This window comes from Sinocyclocheilus rhinocerous, unplaced genomic scaffold, assembly GCF_001515625.1.
Source record: "Sinocyclocheilus rhinocerous isolate Xijiao unplaced genomic scaffold, SAMN03320098_v1.1 scaffold1069, whole genome shotgun sequence".
In the NCBI taxonomy this organism is placed as follows: domain Eukaryota; kingdom Metazoa; phylum Chordata; class Actinopteri; order Cypriniformes; family Cyprinidae; genus Sinocyclocheilus; species Sinocyclocheilus rhinocerous.
Genome location: NW_015635541.1, coordinates 953,215 through 976,982, shown reverse-complemented (window position 1 = coordinate 976,982; position 23,768 = coordinate 953,215). Strand labels below are relative to the sequence as shown.

Below are 23,768 nucleotides of genomic sequence, written 5' to 3'. Positions count from 1 at the left end.
AATCACAACACACTGGGCTAGCTAACCAATCAGAGCCCATTGCCTATTTCTGAGGGAGAAGAACGTTTCTCAGAGAAGGGACAGAGCGGTGTGGAATAAAGGTAAATTATGTGAAAAATAATGCATAAAAAAAAAAAAACGAAGCATTAACACATGTTAGACTTCACCCCATAAACACAATCAAGCCTAGAAAAAAAACAGTGAACCACCCCTTTAATTAAGTTTGAGCTCTTTTTATTTGTATTATTTATTGTATAGAATGCATAATTGTGAAATTTCAGTGTCATCTAAAAATCGTAACAGCCTATCGTAACAATTATATTGTGAACGTGAAATAAAATGACTCATAACGTGATTCAAATTTGGTCATATCGCCAACCACTAACTAGAAGCCTTAATATCTTATGCAATCTTGCTTCTCAAGTAAATTATATTTCAAGAAGGAAAACCTGGGCCAGCACTATAGCTTTCTGTCATATTTTTGGCATCCGTTTCTTTGCTCTGTGTGATTTGTATTGTGTAGTTTAGGTGCGCCCCTTTACTTTTCTGCCATAAGCCACCTAGTGTTTTCCTGCGGGGGCTTTTGAGCAGTCATAACTTTGGCAGGCTGAAATGAAACTTGGTATTACAACCACAAGTGCTTTGTCGAAGGTCTTCCTCGGAACGAGACGCCACCCCTTGCTGCTACCAGTCTCGTTCAGATGGAAATGATAAATGCAGTTTTAACTCAGCGGACAGACAAAGGGAAAGAGAGGGAGACAAGAGGGGAATTATGGGACGGCATGGAGTTTTGGAGAGAAAGGTTGGTCGCTGTTTTTTTGTGTGAAACTGCCATCACACGATCAACTGTTTAGAAACTTTGCTCCCTATAAGGAATTTTGTTCCCTCGTTTGATTAAGATTACTCAGCTCCCTGGTAAACTCCTCTCTGCACAAATTTACTCACAGCATGTGAGATCAGTGTCAGCGGCGAAATAAACAGACACCTCCTGTTAGCCATGCAGCCGTGTGCGTTTGGCTATCAGTTCCTTTGTGTAAGAGTCATTTATGATGGCGGAGCAGACTGTTTTTCCAGTGCTATAATAACCTTCCATATAAAATACCGATATGTACTGATAATAGTTTTTCTCTCTCTTCACAGGTTTATGAAAAACGGTGGTTCTGTGGTTGACGCAGTAACGTGGCAACAGTAGGTATTTTACCTTTTTTAAATTCTAACCTTTTATTATTCCCTATTGTTTATGGAAATTTGAGATCATCTTTCTAAAGTTGTTATACAACATTGCTGTGGTATGAAACAAAACAGAATGCGAACGCAAAAGTGTCAGTTGTTCTCAAGTGGTGGGTCACGACGCATAAATGAGTCGCAGGACTGTTCTGATACAGCAGGGGAAAAACAATGAAAGGTACAAATATAAAAAATGCAAGAAGCCATATATAGTTAGGAGAGGAAAACAAATAGGTCTAGCCACTTTTAATAAGGAAATTGCTATGTTGTTTATACATTTACAAAATTGTTTTTAAAAATTTGTCATTGTTGGGCAGTAAGTAGTTCTATTAATAAATTTCAATGTTGGATTTTAAGTACAATGAACAATTTTGGTACTGCATTGGGTTTTCTTTCTGATGTCCTGAAGCAACCAGTTGAGAACCACGGGTTTATGTGGAAGCCTGTTTCTGCCACTGAATAAAAATTCAAAAAGGTAATTGTGACTTTTTATTTCAATTTATATCCCTCAATTCAGATTTTTTTTCTCAGAATTGCGTGATCCAAACTTGCAGTTGCGAGTTATAAAGTCAGAATTGTGAGATATAAACTCGCAATTGCAAGAAATAAAGTTGGAATTGCAAGATTTAAACAATTCAGATTCTTTTCTTGCTATTGTGAGTTTATATCTCACAATTCTAACTTTTTTCTCACAATTTTGACTTCAGAAAAGAAGTCAGAATTGTGAGATATAAACAATTGCGAGTTATAAAGTCAAATTCTGCAGGTTTATATGTCTCACAATTGCATGTTATAAAGTTAGAATTGCTAGATATAAACTTGGAGTTCTGAGAAAAATGTCAGAATTGCGAGTTTATATCTTGCAATTCTGACTTTATAACATGCAATTGCCACTTTATTTCACACAGTTCTGACTTTATAACTCGCAATTGTCCGTTTATATCTCGCAATTCTGAGAAACAAGTCAGAATTGTGAGATGTAAAATCGCAATTGTGTGGGAAAAGTTAGAATTGTGAAATTTTATGAGTTTTTTTTTTAATTTAGTGATGAAAACAGGCTTCCATAGGTTTAGGTCCGTCATCGGTGATGACATTTTGATATTGTTAATTTCATAATTTGTTATGCACAATAGTTTTTGCTAGTGGTAGGTTGGCATATCGGCCAGGACAATTAACTTGTGTTTTTTTTTGTGGCTATTTTGAGATTATCGCCATCAGCTTGGTCAATCGAAGAGGTACTGGTTAACGCAGTGTCATTTTCACAATCGACTGCATTGTCATTTGCATTTTCTGTTTTCGAATATTATGACACATTTCTTAATGAATGTTCAAAGTTAATATTGAATGTTTTACGTGACCACTGTGTAAAATGCTCATTTGCATACATTTAAATTGTATAATATATCGGTCATTGGCTGCCTTGCTCTCTAGACATCAACAGTGGCAATACAAAAAGTCTGTCCCTGTGTTCTGTTGTTTATCAACCATAGAGTCTGCTGTTCCCCACCTCCGCCTTAATTTCTAACACCTGTGAGGTGGGATAATGTGCTGGAAGGTAAATTTACACTCCCAGCAAACACATGCAGGCCTCTAATTTGAGCCTTTTTTCCTAATCTGGTTAAGTACCATTACTGAGAAGTGTTGTAAAAGACGTCAACAGTTAGTGTGTGTTCAACAGTACTTCTCACTAACAAAACAATTAACATTCCTTTCATACTTTCAAGCAAAACATTTCTATTTTATAACTATTCATACCATGTTTGTATCGCATTGTAGCGCATACAAAAATATAAATGTATACATGTAGGTAATACTCCACCATTCACTTCAAAAATACAGTAAACACAAATTTTCTGAAATATTATTAAAGTTATTCATTTAAAACAACTGTTTTCTATTTTAGGTTCTGAAAATGTATTCCTGTGATGGCAAAGCTGAATTTTCAGATCCTTTAGAAATTTTTAATATGCTGATTTTTGCTGAAGAATCTTTTATTATTAATATCAGTGTTGAAAACAGTTGTGTGACTTCATGTTTTTATGGAAACTGTGATTCGTTATTTTTCAGGAATCTTTGATAAATAAAACCTATTATTCATTTATAGTGTAAATCGAAATCTTTTGTAGCATTACGAATGTCTTTATGATCAAATCTTATTTAATGCACCTTTGTTGAATAAAAGTATTCATTTAAAAAACAAATCTCACTGGCCCTTACATGTTTAACAATAGTGTATATAATATATGCATATATAAATATGTATATACATTTATATATGCATAAATATAAATACTTCACATTTGTGCACCATATACTGTATTAGTACTATAGTGGGACTATACTATAGTGGGATCAGTTATGCTTCACCTGTAACAGAACGGTAAAGCCTCTTCATGGATTAGAGCAGCTGTTTTCCTAAGGCTAAAGGTATTCATCTCTAAATAACCACTTATTTCAAACCCCTCTATCCTATTAACTTCTTATAGAGGCGAGGACTGCGTGTTTTCTACTTAGAGAGTGAATTGAGCTGTTGCGTCTGTCCATCAGAGACTGAAATGGGTTTGATTAGAAGTGTTTGTGGAGTTTGGGAACAGGCATCTCTTGTCTTTCTTTTAGTTTGCCGTTGACTTTTATTTTGAACTTCACTTTTTATGTTGTTGTCATGTCTTTGTTCTCTAGCCCAACCCTGATTGTATCCAAGTGTGTCCTCATTAGTTCTAGAGTATTTATGCTGCCTTCATTAGACAGATGTGGGTTTTTCTAACATGATTTCTCTGACTATAAAACCAGCCCATTCCCAGTGCTTGGAAAATGACGTGTATAGAAACAAAATTGCAATGCTACGGTGAGCTTGGCAGGTGTTCGTTGACAACACAGCGGTCTTCTGGCAACCAAATTGAGGAGGATAAATGATGTTGTGACTCATGCAATGATGCTCTTTGTTTTGTATGATTAACAGTCACCAGTTTTTATGTACCTGGCAGGTTTTGCACCAAACAGGTTTCGAATAATGCAAGGTCTGATTTATGCATTGTATTTGCATAAACTTGAATGTATAGCATTAACTGTGTAGCCCTTCTTGGGTGTTGCCATGTTCATTCATTCACCTGCACAGAAATTATTACCTTCAAAATAAAAGTAAAATGAACAATAATCAAACTATGTAAAAGAGTTCCAGATCCTTAAAATAGCGAATTTTACCAATTGCACTTCTAGGTCTAGCCCAAACTTCCAGTTTGATGCACTAGACCAGGAAATGAGGTAATGCCAGATATCAGGTCATTAATTTTAGGAAAGGAAGTTGTTATCGGGGTTAACAGTGAACTATGTGTGTACTTCTGTGGAACTTCCCCTAGTTTTTTTCTCTGATTATTGCAGATACAGCTCTGGATGTTGCATAAAATGCAGTTTTTTAATATTATATATATTTTTTTTTAATGGAACGTGTCTGAAATTCTGGACCTTTTGGATGTTTGGCTGGCTCTGATATATTAGTGTATGAGATAGTTTCGGGCCAATTGACGAAACTGTTGCTTGTCTATTTGGTTTTCTGTGTATTGAATATTGAAACTGAAGTCTGTTGATTTAAATGTTTTCATTGAAGAAGTTATATAGTTGGCTGAGAGAAATTACGTTTTTTTCTGATTTGTGATTGATTTGGAATAGTCTTGGAAACAAAAGTTAAGGGTGACTTCAATATGATAAATAACAGTCTGGAGCTGGGCTAAGTGTGTTTTATGAATTTATAGCTGTCACTGACAAGTTATAGCTGCACAGTTTTTATTTTTATTATTTTTTTAAATTAAATACTTAAATTATTTGTTTTAACGTTTGTAAATTACATTTAATTAAGAAATTAATCATTAAATAATTTACAACAAGTAATTGAAGTATTTTCGTAAGAAAATGCTTAAATGTTACATTTTCTTTACAAAATTAATGCAAACAGCTCTTGAGGTGGAATTATCCCTTTTTTGGCAGCTGTATAATTGAACTAACAAAATTATTTGTGCATTTTTTATTTTTTTATTTATTTTATTTTATTATTATTTTAGTTTTTACAAAATTACACACAAAATTAAAGGAAATGTATAATTTAATTTTAAAAAATTAAAATCTTGTTAAAGTGGCCCCATCTATTTCTTTTTAAAGTGTTATTATATTTAATATTAAAATAAAAACAAGTTTTGTTAGAAAAAGATAAATGAATACATCTCCTATTTTAAATTATCATTAATTTATCTCTCTACTTTCATTTATCTTTCATTTAAATTGTTTATATTTTATTTTATCTTTTTTATTTTAATATTAATCACTTTAAACACACATTAAGAAATTTATTATATATTTTTTTCATTCAATTATAAATTTTCTTCATTTTTGTATGTAGTTTTGTAAAGAAAATTACGCAAGTAAGTAAAAAAAATATATATTTATTTAACTTTTATGTGTTTGTTTGTTTGTTTTTGCTATTCCTTGTGCTGGGTCCCAAATCTGAACTACTGGCCCGATTGGGCCGTCAAAAAAAAAAAAAAAAAGTATTGTTGAGCCCTGAAAAAGCTTGTCTGGACACGAGATACTGTTTTGTGCTTTATAACTGCAGTGCTGGGCTCAAGTCTCTGCCGACTGCTGCAGACAGACAAGCCGAGTTCCAGCTAGAGTCAGCTAGAGTTTGTCCTGTGTGATAATCATGAGAAATCACAGATGCTGTGATCAGAGAGCTTCAGCGAAATATGCAGGGCTATTTTTGTACATCTCGTTCTTGTTGAGTTTTGCTTTAGATGGGCTGTCGCTTTATAACCTCTCACTCAGAAAGTGCCTGACTTGCTCAACACCGCGTCGCAATATGGCGAACTTTAATAATCAGAAATGCGCTCATTAGCGGCTTTCTTTAATCTCCCAGCACAATGGCGACTGGATGTGCTTTCAATGACTTTAATTAGTTCCATGCTGAGTGGCTTTGAATTATTCAGTAATGAGAAGTGTTTTATCAAGTGCATGCAATAGCTGCGGTCATTAAAAGTTATAAGGACATAAACAAGTTTGCATTTCTCCCTCAATTAGACGGCCCCCCTGCGTCTGGAGAGAGAGGGTGTCCCAAACAGACTCATTAATCTAGAGGTCAACCCTGATGAAAGGAAGCGGAAGTAGTAAAGGGTGTCAGAGAGGAAGATTTCATAAAAACACCACCTACTCAGTCAAACTCAATCCATATGCACTCACACATTCTGATGCTCAATTATCATTTTACAGTAAAGGAGGATTCCTGGAATAAGAGCCCTCACAAGTTATTTAAACGTTTCGTGTGGCTCTTGTACATTGTAAAAAAAAAAAGATGTTTCAAAGTTGTAAATAAGGATTATTGAAATGCATTCATTACAAGAAAATACAATTTCCGTAATTCTACTTAAAAATTGCATGTTTAGTTTAAAGCTGCAGTCCGTAACTTTTTTTGGTTAAAAATGATCCGAAATCAATATTTGAGCAAGTACATAACCAGCCAGTGTTCGAAACTATCGCCTTACTTTAGAAAGATTCACAACGGTCAGCTTATAATAATGTTTTCTGATTTGAGTGGTACGGGTAGGTTAAATTGATAAAAATACATGCTATTTATGACTGGATGTAACTTTTGATACTTCGCGGTAAAAGTGGCTCTCCGATTGACTTTGCCCTATCAGTGCGGCTCCCATGAAAAAAATAGTGAAGACCACTGCTCTATATACTACAATTTGTCCTACTGTGTGTCAATAGAAAAACCATTACAAAAAAAACACTAAACAGGGAAAACTGGCATCTCATCAACATCATGCCATTTCATAATCTTTTTTTAATATCTAAATTGTTTTTATAAAATTAAATGAAGAGCATATAGTCTCTTGCTTCGTAATGTAATGTATGCTTTTTTATATTTTTTATATAATAAAAATTATTTAAAAGTATAAAAACTATTATTAAATATTAAAATTATGCAATTGATTCTTGTGTTGGCAAAGCTGAATTTTCAGCATGTGCTGAAAATATTATCATATTGTCTTACATACGTCTCTTTATGGTATTACAGTATGGCGAATTTTAGAGGAACATCTGAAATAAAGTTAATATAAAAAATAAAACATAAGAATTAAATTAAGTGTCCTGTGCTATGAAAGAAAAGCCTCTGAGCAATAAAACCTTTGTCTAATTTATTCTTTATCTCTTACATTAGGAGTCTCTGTCTCCCATGGAACAGATGCGCTTTTCTTTCACTCTTCTTCCAGACGTCTCCTCTGTTTTGAATGCTAAATTCAGAAGTCGGTCGTCGAGAATGTACCTTACAAGCAGAATCTAAAACACCACAAATGGATACACATTAGCTAAATATAATGCTAGGGAGGTTGAGAGTTGTTCATTGCTGTTTGAGGTCCAAAGATAACGAAGATTTGTTGCCTCTAGATTTGTGCAGCTTTAATCCCAAAGAGACTATTAATTTTGAGGGTCAGTGTCCACAGAGAACCACTTTTCCTTCAGATACGTCAAGATCTTCAGACGTATTGCTTGAAAATGGTGCAGTTCATTGAGGCCCTCTTTTCACACCCTCCTCCAGATGGCCGGCCCACAGCTACTTCATCCCCAACTCTCTCTCTTTCTCTCTCTCTCTATCTCTCTTTGACCAAAAAGAGCTCTGTCTCTTGTCACCGCTGTCTGCTTTTACATCTTAATATAATTCATGGGCTCAATCTGTTAGTTATTTTGTGTATAAACCTGCAGTCTGGCCTTTAATGCATTTAATTCATATTCTGAACTTTGCTCACTGAAGTGGAAAAATGTGGATTGTGTTATTTCATATTGTACTGGTAACATTGAGATTGATAGCATTGCCATTTTGCTGTTTGTTTTTATTCGATGTTATTCTCCAGTCACAGACTTTTTTTTTTTTTGAGGGAAAATATAATATTATTTTTACACTGAAATAAGGTACAAATGTGTTAATCAGTTGCTGAATCATAGTATAGTCTGTGTAGCTTGAAAAGAAAATATATCTGTAAATTATAGCACACACACACAATTTGAATTTGAAACCACAGTAATGCAATATATCTAATTTTCTTTTTATACAAGGGAAAATATTTCCATCAAGTTAATGTTTTAGTGTGTGTGTGTGTGTGTGTGTGTGTGTGTGTGTCATATTGTTTCATCATTTAATAGATGCTACGAAATATGAATATGTTTTATATATAATATAATAAAATGTATACATTATGTAACACATATTAAGAACATTTTGGTTGGTTTTCTTTTTAAAAATAAATGAATACTTTTATTCATCAAAAGACATTTTAATATTTAATCATATTGCAATAAAATATTACAATGTAATTGTAATTGCATTGCTTTTACTGTATTTTTGATCATATAAATGCAGCATGGTGAGCATAAAATTCTTTCAAAAGCATTAAATGTATATTACTGTGTATTAATATATACATTTAATTGTCAAATATTAATATATTGTATACATATATTTTTAATTGAACAAAAACACGTGTATATTCAATTAAAAATATGTGTATATAATGTCTTTTTTTTCAATTAAAACTATATCAAATTAATCAGTTTTATATTTCATAGCTCTTACAAAGATGTTATCTTATGTGTGCAGTTACTACATTGACAGGCGGGTGACCAAAGTAGAAGACTTCATGAAGACAAGACTTCTGGACACCCTGTCTGAGCAGATTACCAAGGTGTTAAAGGTAAGTTGTTTTTTTTTTAAAGACACCCAGCCTAGATATCTTTTGTTTTTGAATGTGTAGGTCAGAGATGTGCTAATATGCGTTAAGGTTGTTGTTGTTGTGAGAGCGTGTAAGTCCCTCCAGTGCTCGTTAACTGTGTTTATCTCAAGGGCCCCGGGTTTGTCCTCAGCTGCACCATCCAAACAAGCTGTCTCCGGTCTGATAGGTGGCCTACCGTTAAGGGAGCGTGGGTCAGGGCACAGTAAAGGAGGAAAGCGTTTGATTGGGTTTACAATTTACAAGTTCCCCCCTCAGCCTCATGATGTCTCAGACCCCTTTCGGTCTAATAAGCAGTACCAGGTTTCACAACATTTAAGACTTCCCTCAGGAGGCCCAATCTATAAATACACAGCTCTCCTGTTTTATGTATCTCAAACTCACACATCTGGTCCAGTGTTCCCCTAAAAGTGAAAGAGGGGGAATACTGGCCTTCCTCACAAATATCAAACAAAAGACGCCAAAGTTTTGTTCACTCCCAAACCCAGTGGGACGGTGATTAGAGCCTATTACATGCGTGATGTCAGACGAACAAGTGCTTATTCCACTTCTTAACTTCAAATCCAAAGGTCATTTTACATAAAATCGGTCATAAAAGATAGAATTCACATCTTTTTTTTTCTGGAGTGGATCTGCAGGTGTTCTTCGATGGTTTGGCGACAAATGTACCCTTCTGCAGTCTGTCAGATTTATTTTGAGAGGTGATTTATGCTTGAGCATTGATTTTCTGGATGTCATTCACTGCAGCAGGTCCTGAGGTTCATAGTGTGTCTGAATCAGAAGTAGAGAGTATGAGAGGCTTTCTTCGGCTTATTATGGAATATGCCTAATACCAGACATGTGTTCTATTATAACCAGACTCTGACCCTGCAGCTGGACGGCAGTCGGTTGAGTATTGTGCTGCAGAGTTGGGATCTCATCTCAAATCATGCCCGTGGACAGTCATGGACAGTGATTTATATTGAGCACAAAAACAGGAGTCAGGATGCAGATTTTTATCAGTCAGCTGCATAGGGGAAAAGTTGTGTTTGCGTACCTGGCTTTTAAAAGATAACCAACATTTGTTATTAATTTTCGATAGTACATATAATTGTATTATTAAATGTATTTATTTGTTAGTTATTTTTAGCTACACTACTATTCAAAACACTGGGTTAAGTATTTTTGAAAGAAGTCTTTTATTTTGACCAAGGCTGCATTTATTTGATTAGAAATACAATAAAAACAGTCATGCTGTGAATTAATATTTTAAAATAGAATTAATTCCTGTAATGGCAAAGCAGTCATTGCTCCAGTGTTCATAGTCACATGATCCTTCAGAAATCATGCTAATATGCCGATTTGCTGCTCAAGAAACATTTATTATTATTATCAATGTTGAAAGCAGTTGTGCTGCTTAATATTTTGTGTAATCCATGATCATTTTTTCTATATTCTTTGATCAATTGAAAGTTCAAAAAGAACAGCATTTATTTGAAATAGAAATCTTTAGAAGCATAATAAATGTCTTTACTGTCACTTTTGACCAAGTTAATGCATCCTTGTTGAATAAAAGTATTAATTTCTTTCACAAAATCTTTTGAACAGTACCGTATTTTGGATTTCACATTTACCAGCCTAAAATGACCTTGGTGACTATAAAGTCATTTTCAGTGGACCAGACTAGTCAAAAGAAGAATAAATCCTTCCCAACCCTCCATCACTCAGTTATGAGTTATTGATGATATGTCTCATCTAAAAGCTAAAGCTTTGTCTTTGTTTTCTTTCAGATTGTGCAGACTCATGCTCCAGAGAAGCGTGTGTGGCTGGGTGGAGTTGGTCCGGCTTGGGCAGGGGGCACCAATAATTTATCCGACACGTTTGCTGCTGGTTTTCTGTAAGTAAAATATCTTCATGTAGTATATAGGAACTGCAGTCAACTTTTTTGATGATCTCCATATAAAAATATCATTACTTGTATTGCATACAGGATTTCAGCTAATTATGATTGAGCTAACCTAAATGTTTATGTACAAAAAACAAAACGATGCATGATCTGTAACAGTCTGCAAAGCATTAAGCGCTCAGTTGCTGTTGAGATAAGCTGTTTTACAAAAATACTTGCAATATAACAATATAATTGTGAACAGTGAATTTAAGTTGTGACACAGTTAAAAACACCTCTCAACTGCATTGAAGAGAACAATTTCTGTCAGGCCACATGACACTAAGTCCAACTCATGTTGCTGATATTTGTATGGCCTTGTAGTAGTTTAATACAAAGTGCTCATTTGCGCTTCAAACGTCCCGAGTTCGAGTCCCGATCCCATCCCTCCTCTCTCTCCCAATTCATTTCCTGTCTACAAAGGCAAAAATGCCAAAATTAAATCTTAAAAAAAAAACAGAGTGCTTATTTGCCTTGTACAACCTGCACTGTACATTTGTTTTCCACTGCTGTTTTTCAAATGTCTTTTTTCCAATAGAAATGGCTTTTTAAATACTGAAAGGAGACGTAACTGATTAAAGTTGTCTGTGGAAAAAACCTGACAAATCACTAAATTCTGTTGCATTCCTAATGATATCAATGTTTTTGCTGGCTTCAGGTGGCTCAACACTCTCGGTATCGCCGCAGCTCATGGGATTGATGTTGTACTCCGACATTCTTTTTTTGATTATGGATACAACCACCTCGTCGACCAGCACTTCAACCCTTTACCTGTAAGTTTAAGCACATAAACAGAACCCAAATCGAAAGCAGTCAAAGCCGTTTAACACTCAGACATTACCTGCAGACAGATTCGAGTCATATACCACATGCACTAAAGGTTGCGCAAATTAACACCATACGCAGTGATCTGTGTGGTATGCTCGTTACCGTATTGCAAAACCACCTAAAACGAATCGGTAAAAATGACCCGGGTGTAGTTTTTTTCCATCATGAAGTGTATGAAAATAGTCTTAGACAGAGTCAGTCTTTAGCATGTGGCTCAGGCACCTTACGGCTTTTCCCGTGGGACCTATTAGCCAAGATGAAAGGTGTTTAGTGGTGTTGAATACTGGGCAGCTGAGGCGAACTGCACTGAAATTCAAGCCTGAGACAGTGTCACCTGTCTCCCATCCCCTCTACATGTGTGCCCCACTGTGTGGAACAGCCAGATGCTGACAGCACTGCAACCTGAGCCGAGGACACTCCACAGGTATCCCCGCCCTCCAGACCGCTGCCAACTTCATCCTGAATTATGTAGACCTCACTCTTTCACAGTGTCTGCAGGTCAGCCCCCTGGAGACAGGACGGACAGAAGACTTCAATTAAATTTCAATTTGATTTGCGAAGCCGTATAAAAGACCATGACTAAAAGAAACTTAACCCTTATGTTCTGTGGATCTTTTCATTGCTCGGGAAACATGCTTAACGTTGAGTTTTGGTACATCATGACTAATATTGTGAGATCTGATTCTGAACTATATTTCAATTTGGCAATGTTAGATGTGCAAAATATTTTAGGCGTGTCAGAGACTCCAGATATAAAACATGAATAAATGTTATTAATTTCCATATACTAACATAACATTTTCTGTTTGGTTTACAAATTATCTCTCTCTCTGTGTATATATATATATATATAAAAATATCATTTTCCATAATTTTTCCTGCCAACATTTAACAGGTTTTTGCTACAGCATTTGCAGTTAAAATTATGAAATAAAAAATATACATACAGTATATTAAATATAAAATATTTAAAATATATATAAATTACATTTATGTAAGGCATGCAATAAATACATGTATGCTTTTTATTAATATTTATCTCTTTATCATTGTAATAAATATTGCATATTATGTTTTCCATAGGAGCATTTTAAAAGAAATTTGGAGAAAATAAAGATTCTTTTCAAAATTGCTATATTATTTTCTTCTCTGGGACCCAAAACAAATAATGTTTAATCCATCTCAACCGAACATAAAATGGAAATTTGACACTAATGGAAATTGGTGAAATTTGCGACTACAAATCAAGTACAAATAAAGAACTTTTTTTTGCTAGAATTCTTTTCAATGGTTTAAATATAGACGAAAACAAACCGCTACTTCCCTCTTAACATTGAAGCAGACCCACTGATTTTAGCTTCACATGCAGCTTACCTTCTGGTTCCTACACACAATCCTCACTGACTCCAGATGCTGATAGATACATTATCTGCTCGTGGCCCTCTGTTCTTTTACAGCCCACCAGCAGTGGAGAGCCAGACCTGTCGACCGGCTCAGGATAACATATGTTCCTGTGCAAGTAATAAAACCAAAGGAAGACATAAAGAGGAATAATACAGCAATGGTAGAAATTCTTGATTATGCAGCGCTTCACCGAAGGCTAGTCTGGATTTCTCAGAATCTCAACAGGAGCACTGTTCTTCCAGGACAAGCCAGAATGAGCATCTTTCCATAAAAAGCACTTTGAGCTGCGCTTTCGTCAAGCACTCCTCACAACTTTCGAAATGGTCATCTTTTTTCCCCCTGCTTCTCGTTCAACATCTCTAGTTATTCCAAGGACCAATCGCCCCCTGCTGGGATCGCAATGCTTTAAACATAGCTGGATGTCTGTGGGAACTGCAAGAAGCCCCACTGCGAGAATTCGCAACAGCCGCAACCTGTCGGCCTGCGTGGAAAATTTACGGTCCAACCTTTTCTCTTTAATCCCTTACTGAGTCATGTCTCAGTTTCTTTCCCTTCACACCTCAGCAGATGATCTCATCCCCTCTTCTTGCTTTGCTTCTTTTTAAAACCCCTTGTCTCTTGCTGTTTCTTGTGTTTTCACCCCAGTATTTTTGATTGGATACTAATCAGAACCAGGAGATTTCTGCACTAATGTTTTCCGTCAATAATTCCCATAGAACTATACATCCACCCCTTTAGACTATTAAGGTGATATGTGTAAATTTTTTTTGTTAAAATAGTTTCTAAATCCAAGTTCAAGTCTTTTTTCTAGTACTTTTTCTTGCTCATATTGAATATGTTCAATAATTAGCATATTTATTTATTTATTTACTTACATACATGTTGGGTGAAAGCAATAGCACACCTCTCTTTAATAATATGCTCATTTATTTAAAGGTGGGGTAAGTGATTTCTGTTAGCCAGTGTTGATAATTCAAATCACCAAAACAAACACACCCCTACCCAAAAAGGGTCTCGCCCCTATTTTGATAGCTCCGCCCCACACATACGTATGCAACCCAGGCAACGATTAGTTCTGTGAAACAAAGCAAAACCAATGTTACACCGTGTCTACACCGGACGCGAGTGGCGCGGCGCGACAAAATACTATAGAACTCATAATCAGTGATGCTGTCTACACTGAATGCACTGAAACTTTAGCTGTTGTGGCGCGGTGCGAAGAAACAAAGCAACCTCGGTGTCCGATCGCAGGCCTTCCCACTCCTTGAGTTCTCTCCAGCGCTGGAAAGCTGATCCGATATTTACACGGGTCCTACTTCTTGCCTTATCGTAAGCCTTCTTTTGTTCCGCAGACGTTTTCCTCTTTTGTTTTTTTATCCGCCATCTCTATCTTTCTGTCGCTCGGCTCGGCTAATGTCCATCCTGTGCACTAAGCGCTCTCTCCTCCGCATCATGAGTAGACATGCCCCTTACTGCTGATTGGCTACAAGTTTGTTTTGGTACTCGGCCCGACTCAGTTTTCTAAAGCGTTTTTGAAAAAATACATACCCCACCTTTAATCAATCAATCTGCTCATGAAAGCAGTAACACACATCTCTTTAATAATGTGCACATTCATTCATTTATTAATTTATATATTTATTTATTTTTTTATGTATATATGTATGTAAGTATTTAATCTGCTGGTGAAAGCAGTAGTACACCTCTTTTTAGTAATCTGCACAATAATATTAATAACAATATTATTTTTTTACAATTACAATACAATTTTTTATTGTATTTTATGTTTTTTGTTTTGTTTTTGTAATTTATGTAATAGTAGACTTCTTTAATAATCCGCACAATAATATCAATTAATATCATTATTATTAAATTTTTTTATTTTTAACGTGACATGGAAGAAATAGCACACCTCTCTTCAATGCTCTGCACAATTATTTATTTATATACTTATTTTATTATAGTTTTTCATCTGCTATAGGTGAAGTTAATCGTGCCCCTCTCTTCAATAATCTGCACAATAATATTATTATTAATATAGATTTTTATTGTATTTTATGTTTTTTAATGTATTTTGTGAAATAGTAGACTTAATAATCTGCACAATAATATTAATATCAATATAAATCTTTTATTTTGTTTTGTTCAATACTCTGCACAATTATATATATATATATATATATATATATTCATAGTTTTTCATCTACTGGGTGAAAGACAGTACACCTCTGTTTACAAATCTGCACAATATAATTTTTTATTAATATTAAAAACATCAAAAATTATTTAATTGTATTTTTTTTCTGCTGGGTGAAAGCAATAGCACACTTCTGTTCAATAACCTCTATATTAATTTTATTCATTTATTATAGTTTTTCATTGGCTAGGTGAAGTTAATAGTGCACCTCTCTTCAATAATACACATAATGCACAATAATATTAATATTAATAATAAATATCTATATGAATTATTCTCATGATTCAGATTAATAAAGATGTGCTATTGCTTTCACAAATCTCTTAAAAGTTGCCCTTACACATATCTCAGATCAGAATAACAGAGAAACTTGGGCTTTGAATCAGGCTAATAGGCAACCGCGCCCAACTGCAACATGCCCAGCAATATTTCAACAGCACAATATCATAGAGGCATGTTGGTGGGCTTGATCTGGGGCCATGGCAAACTCCAGCATCCTGGCAGAATGTTTTACACTGGCAAAAACCACTCACATTTTCTTTAGAAAATCTACCCGTCCAGTCTTTTTTGTAATTCCGTTTAGTGTCAGTGGTTAGTGTGGTGTGAAATTTACACGCTTCACCTTTAAATATTATTAAAATGTAGGTTCTTATTGCTCCCAGTTGTTTATTATGTGGTTAAAATTGCTTTGTTTTTGTTGCACACTCTCACGTTAAGTTAATATGTGTCTGTCTGGCATTACAGGACATGGCATTTGCTTATATCCTGTTGGTATTACAGACAAGTAAGTTGGTCATATCCTTTAATCTCTCAGGTCTTTAGTGGTTTGACTTTAATTTATTCATTATTAAAGTGGTTTCTATGTTATTCAGTCATTATAGCCTCTGCATAATCCTAGTTTTACTGGGAGGGCTGAGAAATGCTTTCTAAGCGAAATACTGGTATTATCTGCCAACACAGTGTTTTCACCTCTAAGAAAGTACAATAAAGGGACCTGAAAGTTGTTGAGGTGAGCACTCCTGAGATTGTTGTCATTTTTGTGTTTGCTGTAGTGGCCTAGTGCACCTGCATCTGCATAACATTTTGATAGAATAAACAATGCATAAACCTTTCCATGGACCCCTATGCAAATCAGTATGCACCAGTTTGAAACCCTGGAATCTAGACTCTGGTCTCTGGTTCTAGATTGTGCTGAAGTTGTTGACATTAGCGTTTAAAATATATAAATATATTTTTTGAAATCAAATTGCTTTCAAACAGAAAATGTGATTAATTCAGAAGCTTCACTGCATCATATCAAATTGCAATATCTGAGATTTGTATTTTTATCTTTTTAAAACACTCTTAAAACTCTTAAAACCCACCCATTCGCAAATCTCTTTTTCCCACTGCCTATAGCAGATGCTGCACAATGTACACTGCCGGAGCAAATTAAGTTAAAGTTTCCCTGGAAAAGAAGCCTTTAAATGCTGCCATATGCAGGATTGCATGGGAACTTCCTGATGCACACATGCTGCTTTGAACCAGTTCAATTAGGTGTTGAATTTAGGAACTGATGAGAGGTATTAGGAGATACCTATTGCAGTCATGCATGTGAAATTCAGGTAGCCATCCATGCAATAAAAATGTATGTAATCATGTAGGAAACAGTTCTCTGGTTACACTAGGCTAGTTAATGTCCAGTTGAAACTCTTATTCGTGCGATTATGGTTTTACTGGATCATAGTAGCTTAAATGTGCTGATATAGTATAGATTAATTTTTGGACCAGAAAATGTTGCAGGATAATATTTTGCATGCACAATCATGAACATACACGAACACACAAGTTGAAAATTCATGCCAGATTTAAAGCAGGTGTTATAGGATTTTTCAAAGGTACATTTTGCACATGCATCTTTATCAGTTTAGTTTTTCCTATAAGAGAATGACTGGAAATTTGCTTTCTTCCTCGTGATGGCAGAAAGCAAAAATTACAGTGTGTATCTTTCAATTCTATGAGCCATTTCATTTATTATGGTTGAGAAGATTTTTTTTTGCTTTGTTGTTTCTCAGTTTTAACAGGAAAAGCTTCCAAAGAAAGACTATGCTTATATCTCTCCTTTCGAGCATCCAAGAAAATGTCTTTCTCAATAAAAGACTGAAGCACATGTGCATTTCTTTTTTAAAAAAAAAGAAAAGTTTTTACTAAAGTGAAGGCAGATATGAGAAACTCATGTTACGCCTAAATTTTTTTCTTTCACTTTTCAAATTCAGCTTTCTGCAGCTTTCTCTTTACCAATTCTAAAATTGAAACTCCTTTGAAAGATGGAAGGATGCTGGAATTCATTGGATTTGTGCTGGCGGAGAAATGCCACATCTGTCCAGTGTATTTAAACCAGAATCATCTTGCATGAATCATGTTTCTTATGCAGAGGTGCACCACGCTAACATGATTCTATGGCAGAATCGCTTGACCTAACATGCGTGTTGACATGGCAGAGCTCCAGTAAAAATGGCTCAGTGATGCTTTTTATTTTGTAACATGTGTTTTGTGTGTTGGCATTGTAGGATTACTGGTTATCTCTGCTCTTTAAACGTCTGGTGGGCCCCAGGGTGCTTGCGGTGCAGGTCGCAGGTCTCCAGAGGAAACCACGCCCTGGACGGGTGATCCGGGACAAACTCCGCATCTATGCGCACTGCACCAGCTTTCACAAGTAGGTTCTCATTAGACTGTCTGATGTAAGATGTATTCATTCAAGTATATCAATTCTGTTCCAAAACCTAGTAAACTGCCTTGGTATCTGAAAAAAAATCATAAAATGCATTTTTAGGACTGTCACTGATTATATTTTATACACATTATATTTATTGAACATTTTTAAACTTTAACATGAAGCAGAAATTCCCAGGTCATAAAAAATTCTAGGCGGTAAAAGCGTGTAAAGAACATAACAGTACATTACAAGTTAAAAACAATTATGTATTCAGTTGAGGCACATGAATGGGAAAACCTTTCTGCAGAATAGTTAACAATTCAGTCCCTTAATTATTGATATAGGGTTTCCAGACATTATAAAACTGGTCTGGCAGCCCAAGGATCAAAAATAAAGGATCTAGTACCAACTCCTTGGCGAGATTACATACTGAAATGGATTTTGCATATTTCCAAATACTTCCCCATTCATCTTCACTTATAGAGACATTAAGTTCTCTTTCCCAAGCAAGTTTAGTATTCAGAAGTACAGTTTTATCAAATCTAGTATTGAGAACATTGTATAACAGATTTGCTGACCTTTTTTCAGGTGTCTGAAAAAGTAGTTTTTCTATTGGAGACAGACTTCTGTTATAGCATAATGAGGTATCTTTGAACATACAGTCTGTAATTTGTAAAAAAAAAAAAATGGAAAGCGATGTATCAGCTCCTCAAAAGACATCAAACCTGCTTCATCAAACAAGTCCATAAGCTGACTAATACCTTGGTTCACCCAAAATTTTAACTTTGCATCATATCTGTCTGGAGGGAAGTCCAGATTGTTCACATTTGGAGTGAGAGCAGAGGTTAATTAAATTTCTCCAAAACCGAAAAAATAAATATGACCACTCACTGCGTTCAAATGCTTTCTACGCATCGAGAGAAAGCACTAACCCCTCAATCTCACGCTGTTTAAAAGTTTGTATAAAATAAAGGAGACATTATGTTGTTGCAAGACAAGCAGCCTCTTGTAAAAACTACTTGGTCATCCTTGAGTACGTCAGTTATTACCTTCTCCAAACAAGAAGCCAGGATTTTAGCTAGCAATTTCATGTCCATATTAAATTTGAAGAGAAGACTTCGGGAGGTTTACCTTTCTTAATATAAGAGAAATATTAGCTTCTCTCAGAGATTCAGGAAGCTGTCCAATGTTAAATGAGTGATTAATAAAGTGTGCCATTCTTTATCAAATTCACAGCCTATCACATAGGGCCTGGCACTTTTCCATTCTGCTTCTTTAAAATTGCCTCCAGCAATTCTTCCTTAGAGAAGAATGAAAATGCTGAGAAGTATACTTGATTATAATTGTTTTAATTTTAGTCCTCCTGTTTATCTAAATGTGTTTCTTGTAATAGAGCTATACCAGTCTTCTCTTTTCTGATTTAAGACAAAACCTTCTTCTTTTTTTTCGGATTATAAATTCCTTTGACATTCCGAGTTGAAATACAATTGTCATAGGATTCACTCGAGAAACAGCTGTATCTTAACATCTTTGGACAGTTGCAATTTAAATTAACACATTTTATTGTTTAAAAAACTATTTTTATTTATTATATTATGAAATGTAATTGATATACATTTATGAAATATTTTTTACTATCAATGTTGAAAACAGCTGTGTTACTTTTAGGATCCTTTAATTAATAGAAAGTTCAAAAGAACAGCATTTATTTGAATTATTAGAAATCGTTTGTAACATAAAAATGTCTTTATTGTCACTTTTGATTAATTTAATGCACTCTTGCTGAAATAAAGTAATAATCATTTAAAAAAAAAAATCTTGCTGACCCCAGACTTTTGAATGGTAGTGTAGTCAACACAGATATTATCTTTGTATTTATAATGAGAGCAGTATTTATCTGGCAATAACTGTGAGGATGTAAATTTAGATGACAACATTAAACTGAAGAGAGAAATTTGTTGAACGCAAGTAACGAAACTAGAAATGTCATAATTTGTATTATTAATTAAGTCAAAAGCTAGCAGCATTTACATATTTTGTTAAATAAAAGACATAATAAGCTTGAATGAATTTCTGAATCATGAAAATGAATTATTAAATCACTAGAATGAATCATTTACTCACTGAAATGAATCACTGAATCCCTAAAATGAATTGGCGAATCACTAAAATGAATCAGACTATCAAAAGATACTTAAGCGAGAGACATTTTAAGATTATTGTTTCTTTTTGCTTGCCAGTGAGTGACTTTGCAAAATGAGGCATTGCTACCCCAACACTGCAGTTTAGGAGTTGGTTTGTAATTCCATGATTAGGACATTTAAAGCTTTGACATCAAATATGTATTTAAAGCATGCACTTCTAACATCTTAACATAACATCTTAATTTTTAGTTGAGAGGTTTTCAGGCTTTTAGGTCTGCAACTATGAGATATTCTGACGTTATCCAGTTACAATTTCTGATACATATACAGATGACAAGAGTTTTGGGCCACGTTCAAAATCTCATCACGTTGTGTCTTATCCATCAAACCGAAACCACCACAAACCGAACAAGTAATCTCTGTAAATGCCATGAAACCCAAAACAGCTGGTCTGCAGCTAAAACCAACTAAAATCCAGTGGCAAGGTGACGTTGACCGTTTTTATTGATGATAGACAGGCGATTTGATTTAAATGAAAATGTTTTTTATTAAAATGGCACTGTTAAATGTCAACAATCATATGATCTAATTCCCAGAATTTCCTCTGTGTCAGTGGAAAATCGAACAATGTTCCAAAGACGGGTTTTTTGCAAGACATTCGGGTCTCATTCACTCCAGCCTCTTTCAAGTTTTTCATTCTATTAGTGGTTAAAATGGCCGGTCAGACAAGTCATGGATATGCTTTCAGTATCTTCACAACACCCTTATACAAAACAGGCCTCCTTTTCGGTACTTTGAGTGGTTTCTTCCCCAGGACCATTCGCTGACATCAAACAAAGGATTCCATGTTTACGTTCCCCATGCGAATGCTGGAGAGGCACATCGTTTCAAAGTCTTGGACAATGTTTATCATTTTTCGATCTGTTCGTCTGATCTAATGCGCCCTTCTGGAAAATATCTACCCAAGTTACCAAAGTCTATTAAAACTGAGACACCGCATATGTATCACATGACACGAGAGATGTTTTCATTACACAGTCTCGGGTCTGTCTCGTTCCTGACTTTTTTTCCCTTGAACTCTATTCAGTGTGCGCCAAGGTGTAAAGATGCACATGGCCCGGGTTGCTCGCGATTGGTGAGATTACTAACAGGCTTGCTCTGACCGGTGCAGTCGGGCCTTTACCACATGTGGCATTCGTGAACTGCTGCTATGTTTTCCTTGCCTTTACCTTAGAATCCTTATTGAATTTGATCATGTTTGCCTAATCGTGTTGCCAGATACTTATCTTCAGTTAATATTCCCTAAAGCTAGCTCTTCAGCGGTATTACCCTGAGAACACGAAGCAGTACGCTGGAGTCGCTGTAACGTAAGCACGATCGTCCAACACATATAAAGCTTTTGTTACCCCAGTGAATTTGGGAGGGGAGCTAATGCTTTTACAGTTGTTATGTGAAAATAATCAGCTCTTTTATATGACGTAGTACTGGGGCCTCCTTTGCTTATATACAGTACTTTATAATTTGGTTATTGTGTACTGAAATTGGATCACGTCAGGGTTTGGACCGTTATAAAATATAACTCATTGTCTCTTGTAAAAGGAATTCTGGGAACAGACTCAATGTTTCTGTCAGTATTACAGTATGTGAGTGAACAACGTATGTGGAATTTCAAATGGTAAATGAGGAGAGTTTGATACATTTTAGTTGCAACGTCTGCCCATATTCTTTCAAATGTGTTGATTTGTTTTTGAAGTGTATTACATTATCAGTATTGAAGGCTTGTTAGCTGTAAAGTCATCAAAGTAGTTTTTGAAATTAGTCTGTTATGTTCACCCAGGCTTATTACCTTAACAGTAATAAGGTGACATATTATTAATATTTAAAGTAACTGTTTTCCGTTTGAGTCTATTTTAGGATGTAATTTATTCCTGTGATGTCAAAGCTGAATTTTCAGCAGCCGTTACTCCAGTCTACAGCGTCACATGATCCTTCCGAAATCAAACGTTGCCGTATTGTACATTTTAATGTTTTTTTTTACTCTTTCCTGCAGTCACGATTATGTCCGAGGGTCCATAACCATCTATATCATCAACCTGCATCGCTCACGGAAAAAAATCAAGCTGGCTGGGACGTTACGAAATAAAACTGTTCACCAATACCTGTTACAGCCCTTCGGCACAGATGGACTTCACTCCATGTAAGTCAATAATCATCCATGACAGCGATTTACTGACAAAAGGAACCCAGAACCAGGTGTGAAACAAGGGGCGAGCAGATAACAAGGAGGGCGGGGAAACAATCATGCTGACATATGCGCACGTGGCGAGCTGTCAAAACAACCATGCACCACAACACACAACACAGAGACAACAAGAAACAGGTGATCAGACCCGAGACCCGACAGGACAGTGCAGATAGTGACCTAAAAGAAAAAATGCTGATCTGAACAAAAACAAACAAAAACACTTTCCAGAACTATAGTAAAACACAAAAAATAAGAAACATGGGAACCACCCTTTTAACCATCTCACAAGGCTTTCCAAACAAACCTTTGCTGTGAAGAGAGATACAAACTTGTTTCACAACGCCATTCTTCTTCTTCACCAAAAGTCATCACACCATAAATCAGGCATCTGCAAGGCTGCGCAGTCAGTCTGTTCTTAATACAATGGAAATGTATTTCACAAAGTCTAGGCAACGTCTGCAGTAGAATTACATCATCTCTAAGCAGGCACTTGTTGGGAGTCGAGAAAAACTGCTACCTCCTCTGGAGAAGTGAACTTCTTGGGGCAAAAATCGTGTAGTGTATTCCAGCCTTTATATTATAAAAGTAGTGCAGTGTATTCCAGCCTTTACTGTTGAGAGATAAGTGCTTACTGGTGGGTGCCATCGTGCTCTACTTGTCTTGGAAATTATGAAATCAAACAATGATAGATTGGGGACGGCGGCCTTGAACCGGCTTTGGAGCGAAGGAGCAATGGGCTCTTTCCAATTTCAATTTGCCCACCTTTGTGTCCAAGTTGAGGTAATCCGGAATCCATTTTTCGAAGAACTTGAGCAAATTAGAATCTCCAGTATCCTCAGGTAAGCCAATAATACATACATTGCATCTTTTTCCACAATTCTCCAAGGGCCAAATTTACTAACAGCTTGTACCAGTGAAAACCGTCTTTTGGCGTTAAAATAGTATTATCAGGATTTTCTAAAGACGCGCAGTGAATAATTAGTGCTGAAAAGGCGTGGACACACATATTTTTGCACCTGACCTTATTGAATATACATTTCTAGGAGTTTCCCTTTCAGACGCAAAATTGAAGGAGAGTATTAAAATGAATCAAGCAACGTGTTTTACTAATGTTTGCGCTCGGCAAATTACTGGTATTTGTGCCATTAACGCCCCAAAAAGCACATCTTAAGCTATTTTGCACCTGTGTCATAAGTAGATCATCCGCACCTGATGAGCATTGGCTCTGCTTATCTGCGACTACACTAATTTGTGCTGCGCTTGGTATATTGCGTTAGTCCATATGTAAATGAGATGTTGCATCTGTGTTCTTTAATTTACGCGTTGTCAGTA

At 35.5% G+C, this 23,768-nt stretch overlaps 1 protein-coding gene across 1 annotated transcript in view; it reads left to right on the top strand.

Moving 5' to 3' along the window:
* Positions 1-23,768, top strand: part of LOC107747298 (inactive heparanase-2-like) — an 80,832-nt gene that overhangs the window by 47,591 nt on the left and 9,473 nt on the right. Inside the window, exons 6-11 of the mRNA XM_016561770.1 lie at positions 1,141-1,188; positions 8,870-8,963; positions 10,769-10,875; positions 11,582-11,696; positions 17,902-18,047; positions 22,242-22,388. Coding sequence (XP_016417256.1) covers positions 1,141-1,188; positions 8,870-8,963; positions 10,769-10,875; positions 11,582-11,696; positions 17,902-18,047; positions 22,242-22,388 — 657 coding nt within the window. The remainder of the gene's footprint in view (positions 1-1,140; positions 1,189-8,869; positions 8,964-10,768; positions 10,876-11,581; positions 11,697-17,901; positions 18,048-22,241; positions 22,389-23,768) is intronic.